This window comes from Myxocyprinus asiaticus, chromosome 15, assembly GCF_019703515.2.
Source record: "Myxocyprinus asiaticus isolate MX2 ecotype Aquarium Trade chromosome 15, UBuf_Myxa_2, whole genome shotgun sequence".
NCBI classification, from domain to species: Eukaryota; Metazoa; Chordata; class Actinopteri; order Cypriniformes; family Catostomidae; genus Myxocyprinus; species Myxocyprinus asiaticus.
In genome coordinates this window covers 20,451,620-20,475,447 of record NC_059358.1, presented here as the reverse complement: position 1 = coordinate 20,475,447, position 23,828 = coordinate 20,451,620, and the positions used below count along the sequence as shown (strand labels likewise).

General features: G+C 38.4%; 2 protein-coding genes across 2 annotated transcripts; both read left to right on the top strand.

Annotated features, from left to right (window-relative positions):
* Positions 1 to 4,471: 4,471 nt before the first annotated feature.
* Positions 4,472 to 14,352, top strand: LOC127452790 (cathepsin K-like). Its single transcript, XM_051718508.1, has 8 exons — positions 4,472 to 4,652; positions 5,098 to 5,238; positions 5,665 to 5,787; positions 6,257 to 6,409; positions 7,739 to 7,957; positions 8,296 to 8,461; positions 10,402 to 10,510; positions 13,605 to 14,352. Exons 2-8 carry the CDS (start codon positions 5,104 to 5,106, stop codon positions 13,702 to 13,704), a joined length of 1,005 nt encoding a protein of 334 aa, XP_051574468.1. The 5' UTR covers positions 4,472 to 4,652; positions 5,098 to 5,103; the 3' UTR covers positions 13,705 to 14,352.
* A 1,598-nt stretch (positions 14,353 to 15,950) lies between these two features.
* On the top strand, positions 15,951 to 23,731 carry LOC127452791 (cathepsin S-like). Its single transcript, XM_051718509.1, has 8 exons — positions 15,951 to 16,095; positions 16,841 to 16,966; positions 18,167 to 18,289; positions 18,624 to 18,776; positions 22,254 to 22,478; positions 22,816 to 22,981; positions 23,137 to 23,239; positions 23,466 to 23,731. Exons 2-8 carry the CDS (start codon positions 16,847 to 16,849, stop codon positions 23,563 to 23,565), a joined length of 990 nt encoding a protein of 329 aa, XP_051574469.1. The 5' UTR covers positions 15,951 to 16,095; positions 16,841 to 16,846; the 3' UTR covers positions 23,566 to 23,731.
* The last annotated feature ends 97 nt before the right edge of the window (positions 23,732 to 23,828 follow it).

Below are 23,828 nucleotides of genomic sequence, written 5' to 3'. Positions count from 1 at the left end.
GTAGACCAATGGGAAGGATCCGGTATTGCCAGTGCCCACTGGGAGTGGTCTTCTCTTTGGCAGAGGGAGTGAGGGACACTTGCCAGTAGCCCTTTGTGAGGTCCAGGGTGGAGATAAACCGGGCCTTCCCAGCTGCTGGATGAGTTCATCCACCCGAGGCATCGGGTATCCATCAAAAACTGAGACTTCATTCAGCTTTCTGAAGTCATTACAGAAGCGGAAGTTACCATTGGGTTTGGAGACCTTTACAGCTGGGCTGGACCAGGGGCTGTGCATTTCCTCTATGACTCCCAGCTTCATCATCCACTGCACTTCCGCCTCTATAGCTTGTCGTTGAGCCTCAAGTATTCTGTAGGGCCACTGCCTGACGATAGTGTGGCATCCTGGTTGGCGGACTCGATAGTTGACGGGACCCAGCCGCTCAACTACTGTGTAGGGACCCTGCCAGCTGGCCAGGAACTTTGAGTTGGTACAGGGTATGAGGACGAGCACTTGATCTCCTGGGTGGAATTCCCGTGGCTGGGCCGAGCGATTGTAAAGCTGCTGCTGGGCACATTGGGCTTCCTGCATGTGCTCCTTCACCACTGGCATTACCTTTTCAATCCTCCTTCGCATGTCCTGTATGTGCTTGATCACGGTGCAGTGGGGTGACGGTTGCTGCTCCCAAGCTTCTCGAGTGACATCCAGAAGACCCCGGGGTTGTCTGCTGAACAGTAGTTCGAAAGAGGTAAAGCCGGTTGAGGCCTGAGGAACTTCCCGCATGCCTAAGAGCACGTGAGGAGAAGGGTGAGGAGCAGGTTGCCGGGGGACTCCTTCAATCACTCGGACTTGGTTCCAGCAGTGTTTTAGCCTTTCATCCTCTCTTTGTTCCCGGCCAAAGGAACCTCCTGCTGAAACCTGTTGGAACAGGTCAAAGAAGATGTTAGTGGGATTTTCTGACTCACCTTCTCTCTCACTCTCCATTGCCAACAATGTAGGGAGGGTGTTGGTCCAGGGTCTCAACCGTCCGATCCTCCACTTGGTTCTGGGGGCAGAACCAAATAGACGCTCCAAGCCCGGCCAAGCTCGCCTCTCTGGCCAACCGCTCTGGGGAAATTCCGGTGCTCTCTCTTCAACATCCTGGGCAATTTATGCCTCTGCCAGCTTTACTGCCTCGACCAACTTGGCCATCTGGTGGGGGCATTCATTCCCACTGCTCGGCAGAGAGATCGGGGTGGCTCCTCCAAATTTTATCACTGGTGACTCATTCAGCCACTTTCTCTGCGCTTCTCTGGCTGAGCAGCCACAGTTGAACCAGACGAGCAAGTTGGGAGGCCTGGAGCCGGACCGGAAGTTGGGGATCATAAGCTCACTTGTAAAATTTTTGGGCAGCACATAACAGAGACAAACCCACCCCGGCCAATATCTCCACTTTCAAGCTGTCTTAATTGCAAGCAGTTTCAGCCAGAAGGGAGTAGTACGCCTGCTGCGCCTCCCCCATAAGGAAGGGCGCAAGCATGGTAGACCACTCCCCCCTCAGCCAGCTCTCCCTGGCAGCCATGACCTCAAAGTTGTGGAGATATGCCACAACATCATCCTGCTCAGAGAGCTTAGTCAGTACCTGATGGACTGTATGTCTTACTTCCGGTAAGCAGGTATTACTTAACGTCCCCAGAGGGGTATTTATTACACACAAAGTGATATTGGTTTAGAGTTTGGTGCAGGGTGTATAGTGAGGCAAAGGCAACACATAGTGTTCTTCAGGCTTCCCGTGCTCCAAGTGCTTGTGTTTCCAAACCGGTCCTCATGGGTGAAGGCGATTGCAAAGTGTCACTCGAGCAGTGCGGCTTGCCTCATGAGGTTTAGTCCGTTTCTGAAATATGGAGACAGAGAGAGAGAGAGACATTAGCATGTGGCTTCTCGTTGCGACTCCCTGGGTGTTTGTTTGGTGCCGGCTTATGTAGCGCTCCCTTGACTGGAGTCAGATGGTTCCAGTAGTTATGGCTGAAGCGCTTCCAGGTGCGTGTCATTATCATTGCAAGGAGCAATGCTGGTTCCGGCATGGATGGCTTTCCACAAGACACATAAATTACTGCTACTATTTCTCTTAACATGCTACAAAATGATAAAGACAACAGGCTCATGGCTGATGTTGTGTGCTTGTTTTATATTCAATAATCAAGAAATCATCTCTGAAGACCCTGAAGAAATAGCAGACGTTAATCTTCAGACACCTGTGAAAACCAAAAACTGCTTTTCTCCAAACCCTGAAGAAATAAGACTGAACTTCATTCTCATCCTCTACTAAACTAGTAAATTGTGAATGTGTATGTAAATGTAACTTAGGCTAGGTTTACATTAATCTGGATACATCTGAAAACTGCATTTTCGTTTTTGAAATGCTCTCCATCCACACTGCCGTTTTCAAGTGTTTTCCAGAAGTTGCTCGTCCACACTGAAACGTATGAAAACACTTAAATCCTCTTACTGCACATGCGGAAAATCACCGTTGCATGTACTCCATAAGTTAATGCACTATACATTTACATGTTTGTTTAGTATATGAGACAGCAGTTAGTGTAATGCTAGTTTACTTACATTTTTACATTTACATTTATTCATTTAGCAGACGTTTTTATCTAAAGCGACTTACAAATTAGGAATAAAGCAACAGCAATTCTTCAGACTGCTGAATTGCTCAGAGAAATACAAGTTGAGAAGAAGGTGAGAGACAGTGGTGAAAGAATGGAGTGAGAATGGATATATGTTGAATGTGTATTTTTGCTGCTAAAGAAGCCTTATTTTATTGTTTCGGTAATACTTTACAATAAGGTTCCATTTGTTAACATTAGTTCACAACATTAGTTAACATGAACTAACAATTAACTATATATATATTTTTACAGCATTTATTAATCTTTGTTAATGTTAGTTAATAAAAATACAATTGTTCATTGTTAGTTCATAGTACATTAATGTTTACAAAAGTATTAATATATGTTTTAATTAAATGTAACTAAGATTAATAAATGATTAAAAAATCATTGTTGGCAAGTATTGTTCATTGTTAGTTCATGTTAATTAATGGTGTTAACTAATGGAACCTTATTGTAAAGTGTTACCATTGTTTCACTTATTGTTTCTGAAACATGATGATCAGGGGAAAAAGTGTATATACTGTACTAGTTTTACTTGATGTTACACACATCTCAATATTACTTATGCTGGATACAGCCTCTTATTGTTAAATCATTGGAATTTGCATTGTGAATAGTCTATCAAACAACATCGAGGTGTTGGAAACACATGAAAATTGGGCCTAACTTAATTTCATTAAGTCTGCATTCAGTTAGACCATGTTGCTTTCATTAATCATTTCTTGTATATTGCCAATTCCGAAAAAGTTGGGACAGTATGAAAAATACTAATAAAAACTAAATGAGAGATTTGTAAATTCAGCCTTTGCTATATTGAAAGAACAACAACTACACATTATGTGAGGTTTTTCCTTGTGAATTTCATTGTTTTTTGAAAATGTACAGTAATTTCAAATCAGATGATTGCAACACGCCCCAAAAAAGTTGGGACAGTCGAGTGTTTACCACTGTGAAACATCACCATTTCTTCTAACACTTAAGCATTTGGGCACTGAAGACACAAGTTTAAGTTTAGAAAGTAAAAATTTCCCCCATTCATCCATTATGTAGGTCTTTAGTTGCACAATTGTACGGGGCCTTCGTCGTATATATATATATATTTATCTCTGTCTTGTTGTTGTATTGTTTGTGCGCAGGAAGCTTCTGTCACCAAGACAAATTTCTTGTATGTGTAAGTATACTTGTCAATAAAGCTCATTCTGATTCTGATTAAATGTTCTTCATGCATTCAAGTGAGTTCTTGTACATTTATTATAATGAGATGGTTATATAGATTTGGAAAATAAATGTATTTATGTATTATAAACTATAATTAAAATGTATGAGATCTTTTAAGCTGAATAACAATTAACCATATGTGTCTACATAACGGGCCAGCTCTGGCGCGCTGTCACTTATAGCTTCGGTCCGATTCCGTCTTAACTCCGGCAGCGTCAATGCGTCACCGGCTGCGGCTGCCACATCTGGGCCAGTTGATTCGGGCCGGAATCGGGGAATGAGTAAACAGGCGTCCGACCCAAATACAGGAGACAGAGTCGGGCCGGAATCGGGGAATGAGTAAACAGGCGTCCGACCCAAATACAGGAGACAGAGTCGGGCCAAAGGGATAGGCTCCGGCAGATGAGATTCTAAACGAAACTGGCCCGAGTGTATTTTGCTACCTGGGTAATAATAATAATATACAAAATATTAATAAAATCTAATTTCCACAAACTATACCCATGGTTATGTTTATATTTGTTTAGCTGCTTTCCAGTGATATAGTAAAAGTATAGAAATATAACAGCTCCTGCAGAATACAGTATTCCCGCAATAGCCTACTGAAACCCGACACCTGACGTCATCGCTTTGAGCTGGAGTTTAAGCGATTACAGATGCAAACGGTCTTCTTCCCTTTTCCCTCAAATAGGAGAAACTTCCTCAAAACGGTCGTATATAAAGTGGTAGTCTACTAACCCAATTTCAAACCGGGACTGACACCTTTTGTGCTGAACTTTAAGAAATCATCGAACCCAGGTAACTGTTATGTGCCTTGTCGTTCTGTGGAAGGGGCTTTCTTTACTCTTTTCCTAACAGTGTGTATATCATTTAAAGGTGACGCGTAGTAAATGTAAATGCTGATTTTTAAAACTGTTACAGATAGCATAACATTTGAAACATTTTCAGTCTGTCTTGTATTGTATCACTTTCGTTTTCTTTTTAAACATTTAAAATGGAAACTTTTCAAACTTTTTGAATAGCCTACTTTTTCTTTTTCAAACTTCCTCCTGCTCATTTCAGAGAAATCACCACTCAATACTTCTCTAAACTGGCCTACATAATTGCACTGAGGGTTTCGTTTATACATGTGGTTACAGTTAACACGCCACGTACGTTTTAGGACCACTGCTAGCATGTTACTTCATGTTATAGTTTGTGTTTATTGTGGTTTCAAACATCTGCGGGAATATCTGTATTTCAGGGCACAATGTATAAATTCCGTGGAATACCTCTGTTGATGGTGTGGTGTGTACTAGCTCACACTCTGGATCTGTCTAATCTGTCCCTGGATGAAGCATGGGACAGCTGGAAAATCACCCACAGAAGAGAATACAATGGCCTGGTGAGTATACAGCCACTCCGATTAGTGTCCTCATGGTGCTAAAAGAGTAAATAAACTAAAACTAGGTTTGTGCATTCATCATCACCAGGGAGAAGCCATCCATTTCTTCCTCTTTTGAAAAAGAGAGGGGTTAAACTAGCTCTTTTATTTAGTTTTGTATTTATTTGACAACCTTGATTGGAATTTCACTGGCTATCTTTTCTTTTTCTAGCTCCTAATAAAGGAAAGTTGCTTTAGGATCTTTCAGTGATTTTAAATCAGTGAACATATTGATAATGTAGCTCCTCCTGTAAATTTGGATACCTAATGGTGTATTTTCAGCTTCATTTCGCACCCTATTAGAGTTTTAAGATAAGATTGTATAGTTATTTTATACATCACTCAATATCAAACTGTTTGTATGTATGTGTGCTGAACGGTGGGCAGGATGAAGAGTCTATTCGACGGGCCATTTGGGAGAAGAACATGATGTTTATTGAGGCCCATAACAAAGAGTATGAACTGGGGATTCATACCTATAATCTAGGCATGAACCACTTTGGAGATATGGTCAGTAAACTCAAACTCAGTCTTCTAATATTTTAATGCTGTAAAATGTTAAAAATGTTGTTTTAAAAGCTGACTCAGAATGAGAAACAGCTGTAAGAACATGTGATACTGGCCAGTGTACTGCGAGTGACCAGGCTGGTGTAAAATCCCAGTTGCAAGAACCCCCTTAAGTTCAGAAAAGCCTTAGTAAGAATACATTTACAATGTATAAGGGTTTTCTTAACTTAAAAGGCTTCTTGCTACTCTACCCAAATGTTAAACTGTTTTTCACCTGCATGTGAAAAAAGGAATGTCACATCACAAAAGCAATATATCATGAAAAGCTTGTTCACTGTAACTAGATCCGAGATAACTTGTCTTAAACAACATTGTCAATACAACATTTTCAAACAATATTTCTGGGTTTATGGTCAGCATGTTGAAACGAGATTAGAGGATAATTTCCCCCCTAATGCGCATCTCTCTACAGACACTTGAAGAGGTCGCTGAGAACATGATGGGACTCCAAATGCCCATGTTTCGTGACCCTATAAACACATATGTGCCTGGGGACACAGTGGAGAAGCTGCCCAAATCAATTGACTACCGTAAACTGGGCTATGTCACAAATGTTAAGAACCAGGTGAGGAAACCAGACATTTTAAACCTAAAGCTATTACAGACAACAACAACAACAAAACATCTAATATAGTAACAACTGGCAATTGTTAAAGGTTGTGGCTAGATGGTGATCCATGTTCTGTGAAACTATTGCAAGATTAACTCTAGCAGCAAATGCGCTTTCACAAGGGATTTTGCTGTACTAGAGTTACAATCTAGCCATTGCCTATGCAGCTATGACTGTGCTTGTGTGCCATCCAGTGGTGAAAAAGATGACTGTTAAAGGAACTGTTCACCCAAAAATGAAAATTCTGTCATAATTTACTCACCCTCATTCCAAACCCATATGACTTTATTTTTATGCCGAACACAAAAAGAAAAGTTTTAATTAATATTACAGTCTGTTTTTTCAATACAAGGGCAGTTGATAGGGACTCACTTTAAAGCTTAAAAAGGACCCAAAAGTATAAGACCACCTTTAAATTTGGTATTAAGATGCATCTCGGTTGATCCGATCACGTGGTCAGGGGAGACACATCACTGTTTACACCTGGCCGCTTAAATGCCTTTCCTGTGACCACTTGTGATCAGATTTTAAGGGGTGGGTCTCTGATTCATGATGACATACATCAGTTGCTGTCAGCGTGCTACTGCATGACATTAAAGTGCAAAAAAGTCAGAAAAGACAAAGAAAGCAAGAAAAAAAAAATGGTGTGCTGTTTCAGATGCATCTGAAATTTAATCTAAGTACAAACGCAACATTTCAAGCAGAATTATCTGTTATTTTTGTGGATTTCCTGTATTAAAGTAGCTTCAGATGTTTGTGCTTCTCATAAGTGACCCTGCATGTTGATCTCAGACACACTGAAGAAGATTCATGAAGTTCTCATATTAGTGTATTCATCCATTTTCCAATCAGACAGTTATTTCCTTTTTAAGGTGAGGAGTGGTGTTTTGCTGCTGTCCAGGATGCATACAGGACGGATTAGCATTTACTCCTCAAATGTGATGTGGTCACAAGTTTCTGACTACCTTCGTATGTGTCTTTTGTGATTCAATCACAAAACGTTTAAGATCCCGTTTAGACCTGTATTGAGTGCTGACCTCATGTGATCGGATCACCCGAAATGTATCTTAATACCAAGTATAAACGGAGTTAACAAAAAACAGTCCATTCATCATATTACAAGTCTTCTTAAGGCATCAAATAGGTTTTAATGAGAAATAGTCCAATTTTTTTTTATTTTTTTTTTAGGTGAACTGTTCCTGCATAGCTTTAATTTTCATGGGTACCAATATGGCTAATTCTGGCTGCTCTTCAGTCCTGTGTTTTTTTTACTGCTCTCCTCAGGGTTCATGCGGCTCCTGTTGGGCCTTTAGCTCTGTTGGGGCTTTGGAAGGTCAGCTGAAGAAGACCACGGGTAACCTGGTGGACCTTAGTCCTCAGAACCTGGTGGACTGTGTGACTGACAATGATGGCTGTGGTGGAGGATATATGACTAATGCATTCAAATACGTCAGAGACAACAATGGCATTGATTCTGAGGAGAGCTACCCCTATGTTGGAATTGTAATTATAACAGTCAGCTTAATTTTTTACACAGTACTAGGCAAAACAATTTTTGTATCGCTTACAGGTGCACTCAGTCATTTTTGTATGTTTTGCTGACACTTATAACAGGGATAACTGAGATGAAGCAAGTAAAATTCAACTGGTCAGATGACTGTACAGTATACTAATTTAAACATATTTTTAGAAGTACAATTAATTTTTTATGTGTAAAGATTTGTTATGAGGGAAAAATTAAGGAGTGCATCTTTAACAAAGAACAATAGTTACAATTCATGCCAATCTATGATTTAACAGTTAATTGCCATGAATTTCCCACTCATTGTTGCCTCTTGCAGGATCAGCAGTGTGCCTACAACGAGTCAGGGAAAGCAGCCGATTGTAAAGGGTATAAAGAGATACCCCAGGGTAATGAGAGGGCATTGGCTGCTGCTGTGGCAAAGGTGGGACCTGTGTCAGTGGGTATAGATGCCATGCAGTCCACTTTCCTGTACTACAAAAGCGGTACTTAAGATCTCTTTAACATCTTTTGTGTTATTCTGTAACAACATACTATATCTATTAGAGGTTGACCAATAGTGGATTTTGCTGATATGATAACTTAGGTGGTGGAAAAGGGTGAAAACCGATTAATTGGTTTATTGAATGTTAAAAAAAGATTTTTCTTTCCTTACTATGAGAGGCAGAGACATAGAAGCAATAAGAGTTCAAAATGAATAAAATCAGGGGCCTGGGTAGCTCAGTGGTAAAAGACGCTGGCTACAACCCCTGGAGTTTGCTAGTTTGCTAAGTTCAAATCCCAGGGCATGCTGAGTGACTCCAGCCAGATCTACCAAATTGGCCTGGTTGCTAGGGAGGGTAGGGTCACATGGGGTAACCTCCTTGTGGTCACTATAATGTGGTTCGTTCTCAGTGAGGCGCATGGTGAGTTGAGCATGGATGCTGCGGTGGATGGCATGAAGCCTCCACACGTGCTATGTCTCCATGGCAATGCGCTCAACAAGCCACATGATAAGATGCATGGGTTGATGGTCTCAGATGCAGAGGCAGCTGGGATTCATCCTCCACCACCCAGATTGAGGCGAATCACTACACAACCATGAGGACTTAAAAGCACATTGGGAATTGAGCATTCCAAATTGGGAGAAAAAGGAGAAAAATAAAAAAAAAAAGAAAATAAAATGAATAAAATCCCATATGTGCATCCAAAATGCTGATAATAACCAGAAAAAAATTATGATTTTGTGCACAGCCCATTACTTTTTTTTGGGGACTGTAATCAAGCCCAAAACACACCAGCAACTCTTGTAATAGAGACTTATTCTCTATTATTAATTATTCACCTGCACCAGAAGCCATTTGGCATGACATCATATCCTAGTTCATAGTGTTGTCCGAAAAAAATGTGCATGCTCAGAGCCTAGTGTGACCGCCCCTTACTCCAATTTTCGTGAGAGCGCTGATTCTAAGTGCAATTTTTGTGCCAGCGCAAAGCACAAGTGGGCGTGGGTGGGAGTGTTTGCTCATTCTGTGGGTGTACGTGCACAAACTGGGGGTATATTGTATGGTAATGAAGTGGTGCAAAGCGCAGTTTGCTATTTTCCTGAGAAATAGGAAATTGTGCCAAGACGTTTCAAAACCATATCTTATCTCAGAGCAAAGTTTAAACTGATCAGATAAAAATATGGATGAATATTTTCAATGATGGCATATTGAGATACTGCAAATCCCCAGGAGTTGTCAGTGATTGTTTTTATTTCACCTCTAGAGGCCGCTGTTATACTGGAGAACCAAAATTGAACAACCAATTTTGCCGATAAACAATAGTTCCAAAAAGCAACTATTCGGCAGGGATTCATCGGTAAAACTGATATATCAGTTTACCTCTAATATCTATTGTGACGAGGATGAGGGTGTGGCTGGGCCGTGAGGGTGCACGGCCGGCGCTGAATCAGCTGATCAGAGGGAGAGCGAGATAAAGGGGAGACACCAATTCGAGAGAGATTGAGAGAGAGAGAGAGAGAGAGAGAGAGAGAGAGAGAGAGAGAGAGAGAGAGAGAGAGAGAGAGAGAGAGAGAGAGAGAGAGAGAGAGAGAGAGATGCGTGCGTCCATGCTGCATGTGTGTCTGTGTTCGTTGTTTTATGTTGTTTTAAATTCATTTTTATCATTAAACCTTTATGTTGACTGTTCAGCCGGTTCCTGCCTCCTCCTTGCCCATCCTTATACTGTTACATCTATATATATCTGTGTGTGCAGTCATAGACCATTTTTTGCATTTTCCAGTAGTTATGTTTAGTACTGGACCAGGCACTTTAGAGGAGTAGGCCTGTGTGTTGTCTCATTTAGGATGGTTGTGCTGTGCAGAAATGTTTGCAGTGAAGGTCCCTTGTAAGGCCAAAAGCTTGACCACTTTCTGGTGTATTGTGTTTAAAACCAATTCTAGGTGTGTATTATGATCCCAACTGCAACAAGGATGATGTCAACCATGCAGTGCTAGCTGTTGGGTATGGAGTCACACCGAAAGGCAAAAAGTACTGGATTGTGAAGAACAGGTGAGGAATGTCCGCTGGTCCAATTATAATATTAGCAGGGTTGGGAGGGTTACTTTTGAAATGTATTCCACTACAGATTACAGAAACACATGCTGTAAAATGTCATTTGTAACGTATTCTGTTAAGGTCATTAACGTATTCTAAATACTTTGGATTATTTCTTCAGCACTGGTAGATTTTTTTCACTTGTTTGGACTATAAAAACTCTACCAGTACAGTAAGACAAAATACACATGTTAAAAATATATTCTCTGAAAAACCTAAATATCTTATGCAGTGTTGTTTCAACAGTCCTAATTTAGTTTTTCTTGATCGTCTTGAACTCAGAGGTTACACATAGGTCCTTTATAATTAAATAGATTGTTTTTGCACCTTTAAGAAATGTCCCCTTCACATAAGAAATGAGAAACAGGTCGAGCTCATTTATGAGCTGCGGGTGACCGTCAAAAGTTTTTAACTTCTCCACTGGCATTGTTGATGTGAAAATGTGGGTAGTCATGCATTCATTAGTTTGGGTTTCTGATGTCAGAAACTCAAAGAGCTGTTTTTCTAACTTAGTTTCAAGAAACAGTTTTGTGGGAGTTGGGAAGAAGTTTTTTAGTTCTGAAACTTACAGTACAGTGTACTTTCTTAGTGCAAATATCTCTTATCTCCAGGGATCAAGGACAATTTGATTCCTCATGATCAGGGGTGGAAAGTGTACTGAAAAATAATACTCAAGTAAAAGTACTGTTACTTCTTAAAAAATGTAAGTAAGTAGAGTAAAAGTACCTTTCCTAAAAACTACTTAAGTAAGAGTAAAAGAGTAGCTCATTTAAAAGTACTCACGAGTAGTGAGTATTGAGTACTGAGTTGCGAAAGCTATGCCCCTTTATAATAAAAACTCTATGTTGCAATTTAAAAATGAGGCACACATACCGTATTTTACATTCCCTTTTATGGCTGTTTGCCAGAAAGAATAAAAAATTTAGGTATTTTATAGGTGTTTATGATTGACAACTTTTAAAATACATCACTTATCTATGATAATGTAAACACTACATGAATCTGATTTAAAAATAAAAGGGGACATGATTACAGAAATGAAAAGATGAAACTTATTTTCAATATCATAATGTATGAAACAATTACATTAAAATCAGTTTATGTGTAGGGTCTAAATTTCCCTTAATGCCGAATGAGAGAGTTATTGTTGCGCATAAAACAATGCAAGGAATGCAAAAAAACTGTTTTGTACAGGGGCCACATCAGGCTTTAAAGGAATAATTCACACAAAAATGTAAATTCTCTCATCATTTACTCACCCATATGCCATCTCAGATGTGTATGACTTTCTTTCTTCAGCAGAAAACAAATTAAGATTTTTAGAAGAATATCTCAGTTCTTTTGGTCCATACAATGCAAGTGAATGGGTGCCAAAATGTTGAAGCTCCAAAAATCACATACGTCAGCATAAAAGTAGCCCAATCCATGTGCCTCCAGTGGTTAAATCCATGTCTTCAGAAGGAGATATGATAGTTGGGTGAGAAACAGATCAATATAAGTAATTACTTACTATAAATTTTCCTCCCTGATCAGTCAATCTCCACTTTAACTTTCACTTTCACTTTCTTCTTCTTTTGTTTTTGGTGATTCACATTCTTCATGCATATCACCATCTGCTGGGCAGAGAGAAGACTTTCTAGCAAAAATGGACTTAAATATTGATCTGTTTCTCACCCACACCTATCATATCACTTCTGAAGTCATGAATGTTATATGGATTACTTTTGTGCTGCCTTTATGTGCTTTTTGGAGCATCAAAATTTTGGCATCCATTCACTTGTATTGTATGGACCTACAGAGCTGAAATTTTCTCCTAAAAACCTTAATATGTGTTCTGCTGAAGAAAGAAAGTCAAACACATCTGGGATGGCATGATAAGAGAATTTTCATTTTTGAGTGAACTATTTCTTTAAGTAGCACATGGGGGGCCACATTGTACTCCTTTTGAGATACAAGAACTAAATCAATGGGGGACATTGTATCTTTTAAGCCTAGCAATAGTTGTGTTCTCATTCTAATGCATGATGCACAATTTTCTGAAGTTTGTGACTGGTGGAATGTTCTGCCTGAAGTATTGCATTTAGGCACGTGCCCGCATTAGCGCACAAACATTAGCCGACTGTCAATCAAACAGCACGCAGCTACAGATGTCAGGAAATAAAAAGTCAATCTTTTATATTTTATCTAGGTCAACCAGTGGTTGTCATGCTATCACGATCGATGTAATGAACACCCTTGGTCTAGATGTAGAACATAGAAAATTACTCAAAAGTTTATCATCGATATCGAGGACATCTCTCTATTTTTTTCAGATAAACATCAAGATCGTTTTATCGCCTAGCCCTATTGATAACATTGCATCAATCTTTCACATCAACCCACTAATCTCAGTGATAGATAGTTAAATTACAGGATATGTTATAGACACACAGAATCTAGTAAGCAGAAATATTAAATTTACCTCGATATGTTTCTTAAAATTAGAGGCAGGATTAATGCTGATATCTGGCTTAAGCAAGTTAAACTCACATGACACGGTCAAGCAATTTGCCTTTTTCACAACGAAAAGCCGTGTTCAAGTGTTGAACTGCTGTTTGAGGCATCCTCCAGATCCATAACAGTTGGCGCTGGATCTACAGCTGCAATTCAAGTTTTTTACGTGTGATTTGATTGGACGGGAGTCACGAGACTCTCCCTAGCCAATCATGTTGATAGATAAAAATAAAATCAGAACAGGGAAGTAGCGAACACAGAGGGTGGGAAAATAGCGCATTAAAAGTAGTTACAGCACTTAAAATGTACTCAAGTAAAAGTAAATTTTTTTTAACTACTTAAAGTACAATTCCTGTGGAAAAAATACTTACAGTAACGTTAGTATTTGTAATTCATTACTTTACACCCCTGCTCATGGTATGACCACTTTAAGTATTAACTATTCAGATCCATTTTTGTTTTTACTAAAGATTACATGATTTTGAAATGTGCATGTTGTCACTGTCAGCACTTAAAGTCTTCCCTCCTAATCCATCTGTCTTTTCTCCTCCTGAAGTTGGGGTGAAGAGTGGGGAAAGAAGGGGTATGTCCTGATGGCTCGTAACCGTAACAACGCATGTGGCATTGCCAGTCTGGCCAGTTTCCCAACCATGTGAGAGCTGGGTAGTAACAGGAAACTCACAAGGAACCAACCAGACCAATAACAAAAGAGACTCAATCGCTATTATCAATGTGCTCCAACATGAAATAGTAATTGGGGCAAATGATAACATTTTAAAACAAGCATTGGATTTGAATACAACAAGGTTGAGTGTTTTTTATTTTATTTTATTTTTTACCTCTTTCTTTGTTTTACCAAAGATGACTTGTTCTTATTCCTACCAAATACTGCAATTGCAGCTGTTTTGTGCAATATGTGACATGAGGGAGTTTTATATTGTGTATGCAGTCTGTTTAATTTTTTATTGCTGTTTTCTGATGCCCCTGGTGGGCTCTGGTCACTGAAACACTTGTTTTATGATGTTTTGATTAAAAAGATTACCAAGGTTCTTTGTGACCATATTAAATAAAATATATTAATTCTGAGTACACCATACTCAGCTATATCGAAATAGTGTTTTACAGTCGCTTTCATAAATGGTTTATTTCAGTAACAATGTATGATATTCTTTAATCAATTTTCTAATGTAAACTTAGATCACACTAACACACAATTTGTTTAGTAATTAAATCATTACCATTCTCTGTACTGAAACACTATTTTTAAAAAAATTCAGAGAATAAAATATCAGTAAAATGTCAAATTCTGAGATCTTTTCCTTGAAACATAGGTGTAAGATGTTCTTGAGGTTATAATGCCTTTGCGTTTGTTCTGCTGAGTAGGGGGAAATAAAAGTGCCAGTGCCTTGATTTGGCGGAGGCAAAACCAAGAGAATTCAAGAAAAGAAAAACAAAAGAACTGGGCGACAGGAACAAAGGTCCACGCCAAAACTGCAAATGTGTATCTTTGAGAGCCTCCGTCAACCATAAAACAGATTCAGTTTCAGAACTGAAGTGTTTGCTGTTTTGACAAAAATTATGACCTTTTGTTGTTACATGTTCTGTGGTAAATATCATATGACATTAACTGAACCACTTCCTCATCTGCATAACAGATGAATGACTCAGGTTTCCATTGCAAGACCCACAAGGTGTACCAATATGTACACAGCACTAAACAGAGATCTTATAAAGCTTATGAGAATGCATCAACCAGCTTTGATATTAATGAAGTTCTATTAACTTTAAAGTTAGAGATTGATGAGAGAGATTTTAAGCAAAAAATAATACACCTTAAAGGGATAGTTCACTCAATAATGAAAACTCTATCATAATTTATTCTCCCTCATGCCATCCCAAATGTGTATGAATTTCTTTCTTCTGCAGAAGACAAATATTTCAATTTTAGAAGAATATCTCAGCTCTGTAGGTCCATACAATGCAAGTGAATGGTGGCCAGAACTTTGAAGCATCAAAAAGCATATAAAGACAGTATATGACTCCAGTGCTTTAATCCATGTCTTCTGAAATGATCTAACAGGGTGAGAACAGACCAAAATGTAACTCCTTTTTCACTGTATATCTTGCCATTGCAGTCTCTATGCACAATCTTGATTCGAGCTCGATTTTAGTGCTTGGCATATGCTCTGTGCTAGATGGAGCTAGGAAGTGTAATCAAGATTGAAATCATGATCACCCAGGAGACTGCTGATGTCAAGATTTAGAGTGGTAAAGGAGTTATATTTTGGTCTGTTCTCACCCAAAACCGATTGGATCACTTCAGAAGGTATGGATTACTTTTAAGCTGCCTTTATGTGCTTTTTGGTGCGTCAAAGTTTTGGTCACCATTCACTTGCATTGTATGAACCTACAGAACTGAGATATTCTTCTAAAAAATGTCGTTTGTGTTCTGCAAAAGAAAGAAAGTCATACACACCTGGAAAGGCATGAGGGTGAGTAAATGATGAGAGAATTTACATTTTTGGGTGAAGTATCCCTTTACATCTGTGCCTTAGTCTTTACCACACTCCGAAAGTGTTAGTGTCCGTCCACACTAGACGGCCGTCTTTGACCGTTCTCTTCACCTGCGTTCTGCACAGCGTCTAGCTTTTTTGAGGTCTGAGTGGACTCAGAACACATCGATCAAATCCATTTCTTAATTGAAGGCTTTAACTTGTTTTATATAAGACACTATGCTACCATTAGGCATATATATTAATGTGAATTGTAAAACATTTAGTTATTTACTTTAATTTATTTATATGTTTGCATAGTTTATTTAATTATATATATATATATATATATATATATTAGCGTTTAAAATGAATATAGGCCTAATTGTTTATTAATGTATTTTTCCTAGGCGAAACAAAAAGTTAGCCACATGGAAAAGGCAGATATTAACACGTGATTGAGCAAAATAAAAGTAAAGCAACCAGGAACTCACCGACGTTGTTGTTCACATCCTCTCCAAACGACTAGAAGTGCAGCTTATCGAGAGTGCACAGGTGAGCCAAGCCATATCTGAGAAATGTAGTGTCCTTCATGTGTTTTATGTATATTTTTTCAAATAAAAGTTTTCTCTCAGAACTTGCTTTTTCTTTCGGTTTTAATCAATGTAGTGGCTGTAGGTTTTTCATGACAGCTTTTCCTCATTGAGATTTTGAATGTTGTTGTGCGTGATATTGTTTAATCATCGTTTTTAGGAGGCTATCTGTGGGTTTGTGTTAAGTAAAACAGAAGAAAATGGAGAAACAATTTAATAATGTAATGTAATGAGGCATCGAGTGGAGTCGATCTAACAGCCGTTGCTTCCTCAATTCGGCTCATCGGTTATCTCGTTCTCTTTAGTGACCCCATTTGGGTACCTCCCTCTTGCTGTTTAGCCTTTTTATCCATATGCTTACTTCTGATACTGACCCTTAAAAAAAATTAGCTTAATTTTTTTTTTTTTTTATAATAATAATAATAATAAAATATCTTAATTTCGGTTCTGACGAAGAAGGAAAGTCATACATATCTTGGATGACTTGAAGGTAAGTAAATCATGAGAGAATTTTTATTTTTGGGTGAACTAACCCTTTAAACTGTAGACATGTTTCAGAAATACCATTCACTGAAATGACATCTTCCTCTTTATAATTTGAAAGATGGAATGACCAGTTGCCAATACATAATTTGATAATATATTCGCATATAAGATGTGTCCGTGCGTGTTAGTAGTTGTTCATCGTGGTGTTTCGCACTTGTCAGGCAAAGATGTTCGGGAGCTTGCTGTTTGCAGTGTTTTGTGGCGTAGCACTGGCCCATTTTAACTCCAATCTAGACCAGCACTGGGAGATGTGGAAGAAGACTCATGGCAAGTTTTACTCCAGTGAGGTGAGTATATGAACCTGATTGTATTAGGATGTTATGACGTGTTCAAATTTGGGCTGTCAGTAGATAAATTTTTTTTTTTAATTTTTTTAATCGCGATATATCTAATAATTTTTCATAGTTAATTGCGATTAATCTCAGATTTTAAACGTAGTAAAATTTGACATGTGTGCGCGCGTGTGTGTGTGTGTGTGTGTGTGTATATGTATGTGTGTGTATATATATATATATATATATATATATATATATATATATATATATATATAAAATATATTATTTCCTGTCATAATGCATTTATTTGTTCTTTGGAAAGAACAACACAATAGAACAAAACAATACAGTATGTAACAAAAATGCTTTATTAACATTTTCCAAACTCCACAGTATAAAGACAGAAATTCACTAAAATAGCTCCAATTTGAGTAACCTTAAACATTTACCAAATCTAAGTGGGATGTTGACTCATTGAAAGAACTAGTATTCATTGCAATGCGCATTAAACCTTCATTTAATATTAATCAGTCAGCAGTCTTTTCACTTTAGATATGGAATGTACATGATTCATGTCAGGGCATCAAGCGCTGCATTGAACTCCATATGAAAAGCGCGTCTTGTTCTGCTTTTAGCGGTGGCACTTCCAGTATCCAAACTGTCAAGTGATCATTAGCTGACACTTCAAAAGCTCTGCGGCAATGGGTACAAAGTTGAAATTATATTAAATTTGAGCAGAACGTCAACCGGGAGAAAAACTAGCTGCACGGCTTATAAGAATTGACATGCATGTGGTAAAATGCTGATTTTCAAAAGATGTGTGAAGGACTTCAGTGAAGTCCTGCAAAGTCCCTTCAGCATTAGTTTTATAAGAGGTTCTTTCTCCAGCACTTGATCATTGGCACAGACTTGATGCTGTGTGTTTGAGTGTAATGTCCCCACTAAAGACATCGCAAAGGCCCCACCTTCAGTGTTTACAACTCACACAGAGCTGAATAAAATGTCGGCATCTAATGTCAAATTGCCTTAATCGCAATTAAGAAAAAATGTACTCATTAAACCTTTTAAATTAATTGCATGCGTTAACGCTGACAGCAGTAGTTAAAATGGAAGCATTTAAAATGAATAACTGGAATAAATCCAGTGATGGCAGACACAGGTGTCAGTGTACAAGTATATGTTCGGCATTATCTTGCGTGTGTCTATTTGCAGGTTGAGGAACTGGGCAGGAGGGAGTTGTGGGAGAGAAACCTTCAGCTTATCACACTCCACAACCTGGAGGCCTCCATGGGTATGCATACCTATGATTTGGGCATGAACCAAATGGGTGACCTGGTGAGTCCTGCTTGATTTCCTTGTTTAATTTGAGCATGAATTTAATGTGGGATTCAAGCTGTAGTTATTTACTGTATAAAAGAACAACATGCGAAGTCTGTCACTTCAAGCGTGTGTGCTTAGACTCAAACTACCTAAATGTGTCCTCCACTGATCTGAATAATACATATTTGGGGTTTTGGTTTGGGATGGGTGACTAAAGATGAGTGTTAAGTAAATTCTTCCCAATAAATGTTCTGTACACTAATGATCCTCAGTCCAGAAGTGGACGAATAATACTTTTGTATCAAAGTCTCAAAGATTTCTTATTTTTTTGTGCTGTGTTGACTTGCAGACGACAGAGGAGATTCTGCAAACGTTTGCTGTGACCCATATCCCTCCTGGCCTTAAGAGGCAAACAGCAAATATTGTGGGCTCTTCTGGGGATCCTCCCCCGGACTCTTTGGACTGGAGAGAGAGAGGCTATGTCACCAGTGTAAAGATGCAGGTATGCTTAAATCTTTAATTTTGATAGAATGCTGTCTGGTTTCTGCTCAACTAGCTTTTTGGAGGGCTCGACATTAACGCTTGTCCGCTTGTTATACAAGTGGATTTTTGAAGGGGCAAGTGAAAGAGAATTTTACCTGTCTGACCGAACAAGTAGCCTGAGGAAAATGTAAATAATTAAATGATAATCTGCTATATTTATAAAATCGCCTAGGTATGTGTCACTTAGTTCATGTTCTTATTCTGCTGTTGAAAATTGTGTAATTCTCTAGCGATTTAGTAATAGCTGCTCACTGTTTGACTGACAGGCGGCTTATGTGTGTGCGCTGAACATGCGCGTGTGTTCTGAAAATGTGCCTGAATACATCTCAAAATTCCACAAATGCCTGTCTTAGTGAGGTGTTCATGTGAACGGAGAGTTCTGTAAAGTGAACATAAACAATGGGGAAAAAGTGAAATTGAACCAAAATGTCAGACTTGTAAGTGTTAATGTTACCTAATAGACCTGCTGCTGTCTTGTGCTATTAATAATCAAACAAGCATAAAAAGAAAACGAGAACCACTTTCTGCTCTTGGCTGGGTAACTTTAATAGTATTAATGTATTTTTATTATACAGTGAAGCCCAGTTGTAGTTTTGTCACATTTCATTCCAAATGTTTACATGAATACTTGATACTGCTGTTAAACTTTTAAAGCTGTTCAAAAAAAGCACCGTTTTCTTAATTTGTATTTGTTCTATAATTTTTTTTATTACTGACTGCTCACTAGTCTTGAATAACTGAGAACTTGAAAATTCATACATAACAAATTAGTTAGTGTTATTAGTTGACATGGTATTATAGCTGGTATTGAAAATCGTCAAATTTCACTACTGACCACTGAAATTTTGGTATTGTGTCAGTGTATATATTGTGCATGGTAGATGTTGCTGAAATTATTTGATTAAAAAAAGTAGATCTCATTCCAAAGAACTGTGAGAATCCCTGCTGTAAGTGATGGCGATGGAGGCTTTTCTTTATTTGACTACTGTACGTAACATAATATACAGTAACTACCTTTTGACAATAGTCTCCTTCCCTACTCAGTGCAGAGAACAGAGTTGATTGCACAAGTTTGGAATCATAATTTTAGAAAACATACAACAGAAACTGACGTTACTTGAGCATGTAACTATTACTTAAATTTCCCTATTTCTTTCCGGGCACGTAACTTTTTAAAACGAGGTTTGTGGTTTAGAAAGCGCTTTTTTTTTTTTCTTCTTCTTCTTCTTCTTCTTTTTTAAGTTCCAAAAAAAAGTAAAAAAAAAAAAAGTTTGTGTATTCTTTTGACTAAACTAGAAGGCAAATTTTCGATATTCAATCCATTTAGTTTCATTTTAATTTAGATAAATTCACACTTGTGGGGTTCCATTTGTAAATCCTCCCTAATATCAATTTCAATTATATGTTGCAAATGGTAAAAAAAAATAAAAAAATAAGTTGTTGCATGAAGACTGATTACATGTGACAAAGTTCACCAATGGAAAATATTGAATATATTATATATTTCCTCTTTTTGAGAGAGGAAGCCACAGGAAAGGGGAAATGTCCCTCAAACACTGACTAGAGAAAAAAATATATATATGTATAATATATATATATATATATACAGGTGCATCTCAATAAATTAGAATGTCGTGGAAAAGTTCATTTATTTCAGTAATTCAACTCAAATTGTGAAACTCGTGTATTAAATAAATTCAATGCACACAGACTGAAGTAGTTTAAGTCTTTGGTTCTTTTAATTGTGATGATTTTGGCTCACATTTAACAAAAACCCACCAATTCACTATCTCAAAAAATTAGAATATGGTGACATGCCAATCAGCTAATCAACTCAAAACACCTGCAAAGGTTTCCTGAGCCTTCAAAATGGTCTCTCAGTTTGGTTCACTAGGCTACACAATCATGGGGAAGACTGCTGATCTGACAGTTGTCCAGAAGACAATCATTGACACCCTTCACAAGGAGGGTAAGCCACAAACATTCATTGCCAAAGAAGCTGGCTGTTCACAGAGTGCTGTATCCAAGCATGTTAACAGAAAGTTGAGTGGAATGAAAAAGTGTGGAAAAAAAAGATGCACAACCAGCCGAGAGAACCGCAGCCTTATGAGGACTGTCAAGCAAAATCGATTCAAGAATTTGGGTGAACTTCACAAGGAATGGACTGAGGCTGGGGTCAAGGCATCAAGAGCCACCACACACAGACATGTCAAGGAATTTGGCTACAGTTGTCGTATTCCTCTTGTTAAGCCACTCCTGAACCACAGACAACGTCAGAGGCGTCTTACCTGGGCTAAGGAGAAGAAGAACTGGACTGTTGCCCAGTGGTCCAAAGTCCTCTTTTCAGATGAGAGCAAGTTTTGTATTTCATTTGGAAACCAAGGTCCTAGAGTCTGGAGGAAGGGTGGAGAAGCTCATAGCCCAAGTTGCTTGAAGTCCAGTGTTAAGTTTCCACAGTCTGTGATGATTTGGGGTGCAATGTCATCTGCTGGTGTTGGTACATTGTGTTTTTTGAAAACCAAAGTCACTGCACCCATTTACCAAGAAATTTTGGAGCACTTCATGCTTCCTTCTGCTGACCAGCTTTTTAAAGATGCTGATTTCATTTTCCAGCAGGATTTGGCACCTGCCCACACTGCCAAAAGCACCAGAAGTTGGTTAAATGACCATGATGTTGGTGTGCTTGACTGGCCAGCAAACCCACCAGACCTGAACCCCATAGAGAATCTATGGGGTATTGTCAAGAGGAAAATGAGAAACAAGAGACCAAAAAATGCAGATGAGCTGAAGGCCACTGTCAAAGAAACCTGGGCTTCCATACCACCTCAGCAGTGCCACAAACTGATCACCTCCATGCCACGCCAAATTGAGGCAGTAATTAAAGCAAAAGGAGCCCCTACCAAGTATTGAGTACATATACAGTAAATGAACATACTTTCCAGAAGGCCAACAATTCACTAAAAATGTTTCTTTTATTGGTCTTATGATGTATTCTAATTTCTTGAGATAGTGAATTGGTGGGTTTTTGTTAAATGTGAGCCAAAATCATCACAATTAAAAGAACCAAAGACTTAAACTACTTCAGTCTGTGTGCATTGAATTTATTTAATACACGAGTTTCACAATTTGAGTTGAGTTACTGAAATAAATGAACTTTTCCACGACATTCTAATTTATTGAGATGCACCTGTATATCTTTTTTTTTTTTTTTTTTCTTTAGTCAGTGTTTGAGGGATATTTCCCCTTTCCTGTGGCTTCCTCTCTGCACTTGCAAACCAGAAATAACTTCATTAACCATATTGAAATTGCAACTTGCTAAAATGTTCTTTATGATGACAGTGATGTTTCAGAAGGTGGTTTCTTCTGTCATGTGAAACAGAAGTTCCCTTAATATCAATACTTGTGTTTCTTGTTTTATGCTACTATATGCTTTCAGGGTGCTTGTGGTTCCTGTTGGGCGTTTAGTTCGGTTGGGGCTCTTGAAGGACAACTGAAGAAAATCACAGGAAAGCTGGTGGACCTCAGTCCTCAAAACCTGGTGGATTGTTCCTCCAAATATGGCAACAAGGGCTGCAATGGTGGATTTATGACCTCTGCCTTCCAGTATGTCATTGATAATGGTGGAATAGACTCCGAGTCATCTTACCCTTATGAAGGAGTGGTAAGGTGTTTTTTTTTTTTTTGTTTTTTTTTTCTTCTGATGGGGGGTTTATCTAGTAACTGTTCCAATAAGATTGAATTTCCTTTTAGAATATGATTGTATAAATGAGTCTTAGTATGATTGTGGGTCAAGCATAAAACCTCTTAACCTTGAGATATGAGGGTAGTCCTGGAGATATGGGGTGGTCATGGGTTGTTTTGAAGCATGCATATATTGAATGGGTTTTACATGGCTGGATTAACATGCATCAATATTTGGTGATTAGCTTGGTTTTGTTTGTTTCAAGCTGTAATCCATTATCATAATGTAAAATCTAATATATAAATATGTCCTACAGCAAAGGGAGTGCAGATACAATCCAATCCAGCAGGCAGCAAACTGCACAAATTACTATTTCGTCCGTCAGGGAGATGAGGAGGCCCTGAAGCAGGCTCTGGCTAACGTTGGGCCCATTTCAGTAGCCATTGATGCCACCCGCCCACAGTTTGTCATGTACCGCAGTGGTAGGTATTTCTTTCTATACGTATTTCAGCTTGGGTAGCCTTTTTCTGTTGTGGCATGGCTACTTCTACTTTCTAAATTTCTAAAATCCTTAGGGGGGGTAAGCATCTGTTGCCATCTATTGTGAGGTTACCTCAAATCTGTCAAATGTTCGCAGGAGTTTACAATGACCCAACCTGCACCAAAAAAGTGAACCATGCAGTGCTAGCTGTGGGATACGGAACAATGGATGGACAGGACTATTGGCTGGTCAAAAACAGGTAAGGAATACAATCAGAATTATCTTGACAATTGGTCAAATCAATAACTTACTGGGTCCTTTTTGTTTGTTTATTTGGGACAAGTACTCATGAGGAGTGGATGAATTGTTTTTGATCAACTCTTGTATAAAGTATGGAAATTACATGCGGAGTAGAACTAGCTAAACATCGAAGTAGTGATTTTGAAGTATTGATACATAATGTAATCTGTCTTTGGCCTTAACAGCTGGGGCACCTACTTCGGAGATGGTGGCTACATCCGTATAGCCCGAAATCGGAACAACATGTGTGGAATTGCTTCATATGCCTGCTATCCAGTTATGTAACTGAAACACTGTTGAAATGTATGAACTTGTCACAAGAAAATTATTATTGTATAATCTAATTTCTAGGATGTGATTGTGTGTTCTAAATGTAAATGATTTTACATTTCTGATGTGTTTTAAATATCTTGAATATCTTACAAAATAAATATTCTATTTTAGAACTGTTTTCTTTTGGCGTTTTCTAAATCCTTAAAAAGAAATAGGCTTTCACACTTTTCAGTAAGTTTACAAATGACTTGGTTTTATTCAGTGCAACATCACAA

Excerpts from the sequence above, each read along its gene's own strand:
- LOC127452791 (XM_051718509.1), top strand. The coding sequence starts at position 16,847 with ATGTTCGGGAGCTTGCTGTTTGCAGTGTTTTGTGGCGTAGCACTGGCC. Across the intron at positions 22,479-22,815 it reads CTTACCCTTATGAAGGAGTG|CAAAGGGAGTGCAGATACAA; the intron begins GTAAGGTGTTTT and ends TATGTCCTACAG. Across the intron at positions 22,982-23,136 it reads GTTTGTCATGTACCGCAGTG|GAGTTTACAATGACCCAACC; the intron begins GTAGGTATTTCT and ends AAATGTTCGCAG.
- LOC127452790 (XM_051718508.1), top strand. The coding sequence starts at position 5,104 with ATGTATAAATTCCGTGGAATACCTCTGTTGATGGTGTGGTGTGTACTA. Across the intron at positions 6,410-7,738 it reads TCACAAATGTTAAGAACCAG|GGTTCATGCGGCTCCTGTTG; the intron begins GTGAGGAAACCA and ends TGCTCTCCTCAG. Across the intron at positions 8,462-10,401 it reads TTTCCTGTACTACAAAAGCG|GTGTGTATTATGATCCCAAC; the intron begins GTACTTAAGATC and ends AACCAATTCTAG.